The following is a 12,663-nucleotide window of genomic DNA, read 5'->3' on the forward strand; positions in this document are numbered from 1 at the left end:
GATTGTTTTTGAGCTGTTGGGTCTTTTCTGGGGTATTTTGAGCCTTTTCCCTAAAGTTCTGAATAGCTTTTCACAGGATGACTTTATCATTCCCCAATTTTGGACTTTTTAAAAAAAGTCAAACTTTAAACTTCACTTAAAATCTAAACTCCACCTGGATTCTATTTAAATGACCGGGATTGTTTCCAGGCAGACCTAGCTTCTTGACATAACACTCTATAACACAGAAATTAGACTCTTTATTTCTCTGATTATTGTAGATTCGGTTTCCACTAGATTTTTTGAGAATTCATTAACACAGGGATTACATAAACAGATTAGGACTCCATTAACTGAATACATACTGTCTTTCAAGAATTATAACTTTCCCTCTGACCCTCTGATTTTCTCGCTGCTCCCACTTTGTGAACCACTGCAGAGATGCATCGGTCAGCCAGAGGTTAAATGCAACAGGACCAAGGACTAGAGAGCCCTTCACAAACCTCACAGAGACATTTTTCTCAGAACTTTTTTTTTTCTTCCAAAAATGCCTTCAGCAATATTCTCCTTGACATGTCTACAAGTTTTCTTTTTTCCAAGCGTTGCTCTGAAAATAATCTGATCAGTTGATCAGATTGAGCCAAACAGAAGTCATGTTCCCACAACAGAAGCAGATCTGTTGGGCCGTGTTGTTTACGCAGCACTAGAATTCTCAGAAAGGCCTCAGACCCAACTAAACATGTTGTTTGTGATGTTTACTTTTATCAGTTTTCAACAGATATAACCCACTTTGGTTGAATGGTTTTGGTTTAGAAATCAATTATTCTTCTTATTTTAAGGTGCTGAAGCAGAGAAAAGCCACGTCCTGTCACGAAAAAGCACATGGAAGCATCATCCTTTGGTAAATCTACTGGAGTTCTGTGTGAATCCCTGGAATTCTTCTTGAATTCCTTGTTTGTTTAGTGGAATTAGCTGGTGCAAACACTCATCGGTCAAGACAATGAGTGCACCTGGTTTGATTGGCCCGCAATACAAATATAACAGACGATTGTTTGTCAGCAAACCCAACGTCTTCAACCAGGTAGACATGGTCAAAGCAATCTGCCTAAGTTCAAACTGAAAAAAGGAAGGAAAGGTGGAGCTGAGTGGATATGAATATAGTCTGATTGTTTGCTTCAGTATTGTGTAAACTGATGATCCACTGGGATTTCTGTGCAAATCTACCCTTAGATTTCAGGGGATGGTAAGTAGAAAATATCAAATGAGCAGAGCATTGTGGAGAGAAAATGCTCTTTTGATGCTACAGAACAGCAAAAAGGCAACAAGAAGTACTCTGACTCATCAAAACGGTAAACAACAGAGGTCAGAAAAACATTGCTTCATCTGAAAAGTCTGTTAATTGCAAATGGTTGAGTCAGAATTTTGGTGAGTAACACAGCAGTATGGATCCGTCCTGACTTGTATCATGATGTATGATACAGGTATAATGTAGGGGTTGATTTGATCGACTGTCTTTGTGTCCCTCTGATCCCGTTTCAAGTGAAAACGCATCATTTTTGTTTCAGAAAAGTTTCAAAGTAACAAGGTAAATTTTTGAATAAGTTGTTCATTTACTATAGCTGCAAAGTTGTTTTTGCGTTTTCACCGCGCACCGGCTTCAGATTCATATTAAACTTACATTATATTTATGCAGCCAACACGTCTGCAGTGGCTGTGTGAGGCTGTTGTGCCACGTTGGACATCTGGTTGAATCAATGTCATGTAGGATGAAGGCAGCTCTGAAGGTAAATGGGACTCCATGAACATTGTGGCGCGTGAATGCATGTCAAAGCCTTTCATACATCGTGACCACGCTGTCATGTTGCTTTTTCATTCAGCCTCCGCAGCGCAGAGGCCTTGAAACTTCTCAACTGGTCAGACCTGCTCTCCTCTGAACAATAAGGGCTGAGTGTGGAAATAAAGACGATGACAGTAAACACATGAATGGAGCGTCAGAACTGTAGCAATGTATCAACTTGACAAACATTAAGCCCCGAGCAACCTTCTCAGCAGTCTTTAAAAAGTACAACTTCACTGAAAAGGAATGAATGTCTGACTTTGAAAACAAATGGCACTTCATTGTGATTGTCAAGCAACCTTGAATTCACATGTCCTGAAGCAGCGCAACACTCCAGTGTGTCGGGGCTAATAGCTGAAGAACATCATTTATTAGCCTGCATTGTTTGTGGTAAAATCACAGCAGTACAGTCTTCTCAACCCGCCGCTCCACGCTCACCTGGTCTTTGATTACAACCATTTCACTCTCCCCCCCTCTCTCTCTTCCCTCCACTCATTGTTTGATTAACTGAAGACTCGTCTGATTAAAATCAGCTGCAGCTTGATTGGAATAACCTGTCATCTTAATCAAAATGATCTGATGCTGCCGTGCCAATAGTTGCCTGCTATTTGATGAAAATTACCTGCTGTTGGGGTCGCAATTACCTGGCTGATTATTCGCCGCCAAACCCAAACATCCCGGGGGCCTTTCTAGAGATTAGCTCGTAGTTTCTGAACCATTTATGTGTCTGTTTGTATTGGCCGATTTCTGAACGAGACGACTGGTTGACGACCTCCTCGCAACGTGATCGCCGCCATTCGGTGTCGCGCCCAACGTGCTTGAGGCTCCGCGTTCTCTAATGCTTCCTTTTGCAAACAGCCTACCGACGATGCATCTCAGTCGATCGATGCGATTTCTGGCCTTTTGGGTGTGACAGGCAGGCAATGTCTTTGCCTTTTTAGTCGAATATCGAGGTGCATTTGTGGAAGTGGGTGGCATCGGGAGGAGCGGACTCCAGCTGTTTGGTATTTGCAGGCAGGCGCGGAGTGCATCATGAAGCCGCTCCTTGGCATTACGGTTATTGCCCACCAGGGTACATTATCTTTCCATTACATCAAGCAGTTTGATAGAGTCATACTCTCAGGGCGCTTCTAATTTCTCCGGGTACGTGTGGGATTTCTCATAAGCGATGTCTTTCCCCTTCTCTTTTGCTGAGACGTGCAGCTGATGGTGTGCAGCGCCACGTCGGCACGCCGCTTCATTTGAGCCCCGTTCATGCCGTACCGAGCAAATACGCTGACGCTGGGAGCGGTTCGCCGGCCGAGCTTCCGTCTAATTGAGTTCTGCACATGCATGTTTTTTTATGAACCTCCCCCCCGAGGATGTTTGCGGCGCTGCTGCCTCGGTAATACACGTGGGCGGGCCAGGAACATATTACCTGCATCCCTATTGTCTGCTGTAAACAGGTAAAACCAACAATGAACACTATTTCACTCCCCACACCGGCACGTTCCTTGTGAGAGCCTGAGTCTACCTTTTTTTTTTTTTTATTTTAAGCCTGACATTGCCAAGTCCTGTAAGGATAGTAATTGGATTTCCAGAATAAGCGAAAATCTCCTTTCTCTCCCTGGCCTGCTCTAGTAATTGAGGTTAAATGAAATGGTCAGCCATGCACTAAACCTCAGTGGGTGTTCAGCTCTGTGGGTGTGTGCAGGATAAAGGAGAGCTCTGATTTAGCTGCTTTGTGTTCAAACTTGTGAAATTGTTACAGGCGGATAGCGGATTAGCTTGTAAATGCCACAAACTTAAAATAACAAGAGTGTCGTCAGATAGCTTGAATGGGGGGAAAAAAAGGAGCGCTTGATGAGAGAGTGACAGCCCGTCTAAACACACAGAACACACACTGTGTGTCAGAGCTCTAGAGCGCCCCATGCCAGGGCGAGGACTCAAATCAAGTTAGTGAAAACAGACGCAACATAAGTTACCCCGCTGAAACACTGATTGAAAATCAGCATTAGACCAATCGCGTCTCCTGCCTGTGCAGGTGAAGCGATCCACACTAGAGCCCTGCACAGGAGTGCTTTTTAAATCCCACTCCCACCAGCTCCCAGTGGATTTCTGACCATTACCGCCGGCTCCGTGTGTGCGTGTGTCACTCCTGCCCACTACTTCTATATTTGCGTTCAGTCCCACACCGATGTTGAAATTGTGGCTGAATAATTCTACACCAAATTCACAATTCACACTTAAATAACCTGTGAGAGCAGATTTTGAAGAGTTTGTGTATTAATTGCATGTTTTTTTGTGGACTGTGGGATGAACAGCACTTCGTGTTTTGACCGAGTTTCCTGTGTGAGTGTTATTTCCAGACTTACCAAACATCTTCTGCATCCACATCACACTCCGCCCCGAACTGGCAGATGTCACAGGTGGACGTCTCCTTCTGCACCGTCTCCGCCGAGCCCTCGCCCCCTGAAAGCGGCAGCGAGAGGCAGAGTGTCAAACACGCGATGCCCGTTTCAGTGCGCTGTTGTTTAAAACCCAACAAGTTCATTTAGCAAGATGGGGAGAGGGGTGGCCGGGGGGCGCTAACCTGCAACGAGACCTGATAAGGGTGCAGCTCGCACAATGCGACGTGACCGCGGGAATCAGAATCAGATGACTTAAAGTGCATTTACATTCTGCCGTATCCCGCCGTAATCCCACTGAAGCTATCTCCTTCAATCCATTCGCTCTCTAGCTCCTTCTCCTGCTCCCTCGCCTGACTCTCATCTATCACTCTCAAATCCCCTGCTGATCTTTTTCCAGAGTCCCTCTTTTATTTCATCCGTGCTGATTTTTTTTCTTCGCGAGTGCGACGGCTCCTCGGCGGCGGTGTGGGGGCATCGGCGTCGGGCTTATAGCGGCTTAGGGACCGCACCGGGTGCATATCACGCCTCATGAGCGGCCGAGTGTCGGAGGGGTAGGGGGAGATGTTGGAAGGGAGAGAGAGGAGTGAGAGAAAAAAAAAAAAGAAAGAAAGAAAAGCAATCTGGCCAATCTCAAATTGCATTCAGCCACCACAGAGGACTCCTTCAGCCCCTCCCCCTCCCTCCTCGGCCTTCTTCTCCATTAGACAAGCTCTATTTTTAAACTTACTGGGGCCCACGAGGACAACTTCGCCGAGGAAGACGAAGAGGTAGAACTTGGCATCATTTCCCCTATGTCACATCTTTAATCTCTGCACGACACACACACACACCTACACTGCTGCCACCACGATTTTTGCTCCCTTGTGTGGCGTCTTTCATTTTCGCTCCACCCCTCTGAAACTTTTGTTATTTCTTGTGATCCCTTGTGACATGCTGGATTGAATTGGAAAGAACTCTGGTAGAAAGAGGTTTAGCCTGATTTTCCGCTGTCTGGCTTAAGTTGGGTTCAGCTCCTTCGTTTTTGAGGTCAAAGTCAAGTTGGATCTCGGCAGCGCGCGGACATGCCGCTGCCTCAACGTTTACATTAAGGGATTGCTGTTGGCTCTGATTATCCCAACGCTTTCATTTACATTTTCATTTCTGCTCGTGTCCAAAGCCACAATGCAGCCGACTTCACTGAGGACGTTAAGCTCCTTAACTGCCTTAGCTTTGAGTGGTTTTATATATATATTTTTCCCCTTCTTCCTCTTTTGAAGGTGTTCCTTGCAGCTGCAGGTGTTAGAAGACAACCACGGCGGCGAGGCGGCGCGTCCTCTGAATGCTGAAACGCTTGCAGTCGCGTGGAACGATGTGCAATCTGTATTCACAGCTTTACCTTCGGGTCAGAGGACTGGCACGACTACAAGGGTGTGAAGCAGCGCTGGTGTGCAGCCAATCAGTGGGATGAGCGTGGATGGAGAAAGCCTTTTCGGCAAAAGATACTCGTGTGTAATTTTAGACTCCGGTCTATTTTAAGTTACTGACTGGGGGCCTCATGAGTTTTTTTCTTCGTTTTTGTAGATAATAAATCCTGGATGAAAATCGAAATTGGAAGCCGCTCTCAACAAAAAAAACAAAACAAAAACAGCAGCTACACTAAATGAAACACGAGCATTATGTTGGAATATGTGCATATGAACAAATAAATATCAAGGGAAGAGAAATAACACACTCATGCTAACAAGAAGAAAACCAGTTCAGTACCTCAATAAAAGGTGCTACATTTGTGTAAGAGATTACCCTTTTTTCATCTTCTCTGTTTATGCTAAACGGCGAGTTCGTTTTGAGCTTCGTGGGAGGAAAACAGAGGAAAGCAGGGATGAAACAGTACCCGATCTATTCCCAAGAAGCATTATTACAAGAAAAAAAGAATCTACCAAAACCATTTTCGCATATAAAGAAATGAAGAATTTACGTAGAGTTCCTATTAGATAACCTACATGGGATTAAGTCAGATTCAGGTTTTTTAGTATGTATGGATTTTAATTTGCAAGTCAAATGAAGAGAACCAATTTTTTTTTCTCCAAAACAACAGTTTAAATAAGCCACGAAAACACACTATGATGAGAAGTACATGTATCAGGCCTCATCTTGTCTTCTGAGGTTTAACTGGTTTGAAGACATCAACATTCAGATCTGTGTTTCAGAGAAGCTGACCTGCTGATTTGCATTTAACTGCAGCTGGTCGGTGTAGTTTGCATGCCCAGTCACTGGTTGGTGCTGTTTTTTGTTATACAACCATTTTTTAAATTAAAATTTTTGTAATGACCCTATATTTAACCAGATAAAAACCTCATTGAGACTAGATTCTGTTTTCAAGGGTTCAAGAGCGAACTTGACCGAAAGCAGTTGAAATACGACACTTCCATAAACATAATTAACTTTCACTCAGAGTGATATTTGTGATGAAAGCAGAAAGCAAGATGTCTGACAATACTTCACATATAACTAATTTATTTTACATTATTTACTGTTGACAACCATGCCTTTGAATTCCGAATGAGTGGATATTTCAGAATTTAAACTACTGACTTCTTGGTGTGTTCACAAAGCTAATCTCAAGATGAAACTCTATTTATATAGTAGCTTTGAACCCCATTTACACGACAACATTGACAACAATCAACAAGTGACAATGAAAACTTCCATTGCGTTTTGGGCGTTTGTCTACACAACAGTCAGAGTCCCTGAAAACGCAACTCTCTGAAAGCAACTGCCACTCAGACTCTGACACGCTATTGCACACGTGCACCACGGCCATGGTCAATCGCATTAAATACTGCTGCACATGCGCGAGGCCTCTAGAGTGTCGTGACCCCAGTCCTTGGTTGGCTGTTCATACGAATGGATGAATTGGATGTATTGGAGTGAATGCTTTTGGCGTAGCGTTCATTGCACACTTGTGTGCAATTTCTAGAAACCACATCATCCACATTGTTTTCAAAATGTTGCTGTGTAAACATACACATTTTCTGAAACAAAAAATATGCTTTTTCACTTCAAATGTGTAAAAAGGGAATTAATCACTTTGACGTAGTAATAATTTGTTGGGATTTTTCATCTTTCCTCCCCTGCATCCCAGGGGCGGATTATCCTCACCATCTACAGCAGTAATGAAACCTGCACTTTGGCTCTGTCTGCTCCTGCTCTACACAGAACTCTTCATACCCACTTATTATTATTATTATTTTATTACTATTAATTTATTTCATAAGTCTTCCATCACTTAAAAACTGACACTCACATGAAACCTAAGTCAAATAGGTTTCGTCTTTCATGAGTAGATCACCTGAAAGTGTGAAATTAACAAGTGAGTCTTGTTGAAATTTAACTGGTGGAGTCTTTTTTTTTCTTCTTTTCTTTAAGTGCTTGAGATTACTGCTGTTTCTCAACCCAAGAAGGGATAACGTTCAGATTCCGCTTGAGTTGTTTAAATTGTGTTTATGGACTCACAAGTGGAACGGGTTGGAAGCCACTGATTTAAGACATAAAAATCCGTTATTAAGAAAAATTGAAGAACGTTTAGGATTTATCTGAATGTTGCTATCGGAGGAAAAGGCCTCTTCAAGCTCGGATTTTTAAAACCCAGCTCTGCTGTGGAAAAGTTCATAAGCTACCAGATAACCACTAATCTTAGAACAAGCCTCAAGGCTTCCCAGCCTTCAGGACGAAGACACATGTCAACATCAGCTATTCAGAGGACACCGTGTAAATCAGGCTTCCATGGTTGTTCGGAAAGGATTATTATGGGGGACCAAAAAGAAAGAGGGAAATGCCCGGGCCAAGAAACACAAGCAATGGATATCAGGGAAAGCTTTCCTTTTGGTCCGAGTCCAAACTTGAGTTTTTCGGTCCAACCGCAGCGTCTTTGTGAGCAGGAGAGAAGGTGAGCGGATGGTATCTGCCTGGGTGGTTCTAACACAGAGGAGGCGATTCAATCGGAATTCGAGGCAACACAAAACCAGCACGGCTACAACAACGACCCATCTGGTTTCGACTTTTCCACAGCGTGACGAGCCAAAGCAGGCTGCGAGGCTATAAAAGGAGCGTTCGCACAGGAAAGAGAAGCGCAGTGCGGAAGGAATCATTTACCTGGCGCGCTCGATCACCTGACCTCACCCCAGCTGAGAGGGGGTTTGGGATGAGTTGGATCGCACGGCGACGGAAAAGCAGCCAAGGAGTGCTCAGCATATGTGTGAGCTGCTTCAAGATTGTTGGGAAAAGCGATTCCGGGGAAAGACCTCATGGAGCGAGTTGACAGAAGGCCAAGAATGTGCAAGAGGTGGCCACTTAGAGCTTTGCTTTGTTTACACTTTTTCTTGCTGACTCCAGAATGTGGGATTAAAGAGCTCCTTTGAAAAAGTAACAAGGAAATGAATGTGTCCAAACATCTGAATTCTGCTCCTCACTGTCATCTTCAGCAATGTTTCTGTTGACAAACTCTGATTAAGTCTCTCCTTGACATGTATCGGGTGCAACATACAGGGAGCCATTTCTGCAATTAGCCCGTCCTTATCAATGGAAACGGAGTGCAACAGTTTTCTCTGATTTTCCTCATCAGCATTGTATTCATAACTCACACATTTATCTTCTTTTCAACTACTGAATAGAGCATTGATTATAATTTCTCTCATCAGCAAGAACACTTTTAGCCCCTTGTACGTGCAAATCTTCAAATACTTTTCTTTTTTTTTTTACAATCTTCAAATACTTTAGATTTAAAATTTGCATAGCACAACACTGGAGAATCTTTTGATTGCATCTTTCCTGTCTCATAAATCAGGTGCAGACTGAGTTTGTGAGTAGAAGCGATGTAGCCGCCATTAGTGTTAGAAACCTGCAGTAAAGGCTGAGATATACCACTGTCATTAGAACGCACAGGTCAGGGATTATATACCAGGGGTGTCAAACACAAAGCCCGTGGACCAAGCCCTACCCACAAGAGGAAGAGGTTACGCGTTTCTTCAGAACAGCGGACACGACACGACACGACACGACACGACACGACACGACACGACACGACACGACACGACACGACACGACACGACACGACACAACCAGCCTCACCGGCCATGCTTTCGGGGTGAATTTGCGAAAACATGCATAATGTAACAGTGACAGGAAAACCTTTCTGCCATTTCACGGCATTTTGCAACAGAAATTATCATTAAATTTATTTATTTTTTTGATGAGATTGTAATCATTTCACCTCGTAATTGTTTGATTTTCTGAAAATGGAAAAATATCTCCTACCAGGTTGAATGAAGTTCTACGAGTTTTGGTCAAACAGTGTATCATATTTTCTTCTAGATGAGCAGCAGATACAAATGTCACTCTCCCCCAGAACTATTCAAATTTCAGTTCAACAATGTGACTAAACATAAGTTAAAAACAACAGTAAGACAAAATTATTTTTTTCTTTTATTTGATAATATAAGGAAGCAAAAATTGCAATCTAACTCCATGCAATAAGTTGCCTTCATCTTCAACAGATGAGTTATATATTTAGATATCTTTTTAAACGCAGTAATGCCAGCAATACTTCTAAACCCATCCCTCTTCATTCATATGTTCACATGGTTCCAACTGTTCACCAGTGTCTGACAGGTCAGTTTAATGAACCTGGGTTTCATGCTCACATCACAGTTCTGGCTGCAGTCTGTACTGGGATTGTAGAAGATTGAATTAGCCAATTGGGACTTTTCTTCTTTTTTTTTGGGACCACTGACGTAAATGTAATTTTCCCTTTATTTCCACCTGTCCTGCTTGTTGTGGGGTGTGAAATTTCTCACTCACTCCATACCAATTTTCCATTCTTGCAGGCAGCCGAGCCTCTCTGCACACTGTCAAATGATCAGCTCCACATAAAGGCTTGTGGGCAGGCGAGCATGTAAGCTCTCCCACGACTCTCCTCTCCCACAATTGCACGGGAGAGAACGGAAGGGAGGGTCGGAGCCAGAGAGAGCCCGTGTGCACGTTTTTTGATTTACTTTCTCATCTTTTTAAACACGTGTGTGCACAATGCAAATACCAACACGTCTCTTTATCTCCCCTACAGTGCACCCGACACCTTCTGCATGCACACACACACACACACACACATTCACACACTCTCCCGCCCCTTCCATAGCACTGCAGGCACAATTACCAAAAGCGACTGGGGACCGGCCATGTTTTCCACTCCTCAAATCCCTGGAAGAGTCTCCTGTAGCACTAACACAACATCTCCTCTGTTTCTATGTCTGCTAATCCCTGGAATCAGGGGACATGGCTGGGTAATGACTGAAATGATTAGCCCCCGCAATCACCCCCCCACCAGCCTCGACATCACCTAGTATCGATCCACGCCTGGACTGGAGCGGTCGTCTGGTCGCCGGCCCCCCTTCACCTTCATCCTCAAGAAAATCCTCTCGACCCCTTTTGTTCTTTTTTAGCTTCAATCAGTTCAGTTGAGCCAACGTGTGGCAGGTGTTGCTTTCATGTGACGAGACAAGGCGAAAGGAATCGGAAGAGGCGGGAGAATTTCAGGATTAAGTTACTTTGACGCATCAAAAGATTATGGCGAAATGGTGAGTTAAAGAGGAGATAAGCGGGATAAGGGATGAAATGACAGCGGAGGAAAGTACGGTGGATGAGTCGCAAAGGTGCTGTGAACCTACATGGAGAGGTTAAAGAGCGGCTTTAATCTCCTTACCACTGAGTGGAGCTCGCTCATGCGTGCATTAGCACAAATTCGCTTTAAAAAAACTCGAACTCTGCACTGTGACTTCTGCATTTAAGCCTGCATGCCCACCGACGACGTCGGCCGTGCATTCACCGGGCTGGTTGTATGAAATGGGAAAGCACGGCTCCGAGGGGAGGAAGGCACCGACAGGCTCGGAGCTCATTTAGGTGCAGCAGCTGACTGAGTCAGTCTGCTGAGCCCGAGCGCTGCTGCAACGGCTCTCCTCCTGTAACTTGCGAAATACAACCAGGGACTTTCACTGTGCATGACAAAGTGGAACAACATTTGTGTAGAGATAGCAAATATACACAGGAAAAAAAAGTATTCTGGGTTGGGTACACCTGAAATTTAAAGTTAGTTTAGTTTGAAAGTCTGGCTAAATCTCTTCACATTTCATCGTGACACCCAGCAGCAAGTGCATCGTCTGGTTGTAGTTATTCACTACCAAAGAAGAGGGCTTCTTAGGATCTCTCTGTGAAGCTCACTGGGCTTAAAGAGTTTTCTCCCAGAAGACTCTGCATTTGATCAGCACATATTTGTAATTTGGTCATGGAATGATACCGAAGACTTTGAAACCATTCAGGTTGGAGGATTTGACTCAACAGCACTATGTAATAGAAACACCTGGTTAAAAACTACAAACTGATGATAAACTAAATAATTATGTCGTACTATCAAGTATAAATACAGCACTTCACTGCTGCTTCGGTTCTTATTGTTTATTGACTTTAAATTGGTGGCTGTCTGACTCTACGTTAACCTTTTTGATGAATTGGCAAAACGTCCAAGGTATCTCGCATTTTCACCGACCGTCAGCTGGACTTGGCCCAAACTCCCCTCAACCAAGTTGAGCAACGCAGGCATAATAGAACTGTGGATAGATCCGTTTATGTCCACAGGCAGCATTTTAAGGATGGCGATGCCAGGCTTCAGAAAGGTCCCACATGGTTTGTTGTGAGTGAAAATACTGTGAATCACATTTCACGGCCTTCACAGTTACTATAACTCTACTCACTTGACCACCTGTAAAAGACCTTGTACTGACATGTCAGTCAGTGATCTTAAAAAACCGTCATCAAAGACTCGACTGAACAGAAGAATGATGCGCATCCCTCCAGCAGAGTAGCAGATACTCTTAGAACCAGTGCCAAGGAGCTTTAAAGCAACACGACTCTTTAGCCAGACACTTTACTGTTCTGTTTTTTTTCTCCGTCCATCCATTGTCTTTCCTGTTCTGTTCAGCTTAACGTGGTGGGGTGCGGATCCCAGCACTTTCCTCAAGGACAGAAGGTGGTTTAAACACAGACACACACAATCAGACCCACATTCACACTTATTTGTTAGTTACAGTCACCAATGAAACTGAAATGCATGTTTCTGGCCTTCATAGCTCTGACATATCTTTTGACAAAATCAAAAGCGAGAGTTAAAAACTGTCAGTGCAGGAATAGCTCTGGTGGAGTGTCCATAATGAGTCCTCTGAATGAGCTGCAGGGTTTCAGGGCCGAGATGGGACGTGCTGATGAAGGTATGATTCACCTAGTGCCGCTTTTATGGTCTGCTGAAAAAACCTCCCATGACATCTGGGCAAGTATTTTCCAGAAGGCATATTTAGCGCTGACAGGAAGAAGGAATTTTATAAACTGGAAGTAAAAACTGATCAGAACAGCTCAGCTTATGGTGGTAACAGAAAT

The 12,663-nt window shown here is 43.8% G+C and overlaps 1 protein-coding gene across 1 annotated transcript in view; it reads right to left on the bottom strand.

The window, feature by feature from the left end:
* Nucleotides 1-12,663, bottom strand: part of tmeff2a (transmembrane protein with EGF-like and two follistatin-like domains 2a) — a 141,210-nt gene that overhangs the window by 21,347 nt on the left and 107,200 nt on the right. The window contains exon 5 of the mRNA XM_030111418.1: nucleotides 4,171-4,267. Coding sequence (XP_029967278.1) covers nucleotides 4,171-4,267 — 97 coding nt within the window. The remainder of the gene's footprint in view (nucleotides 1-4,170; nucleotides 4,268-12,663) is intronic.

This window comes from Salarias fasciatus, chromosome 16 (assembly GCF_902148845.1).
Source record: "Salarias fasciatus chromosome 16, fSalaFa1.1, whole genome shotgun sequence".
Lineage (NCBI taxonomy): Eukaryota > Metazoa > Chordata > Actinopteri > Blenniiformes > Blenniidae > Salarias > Salarias fasciatus.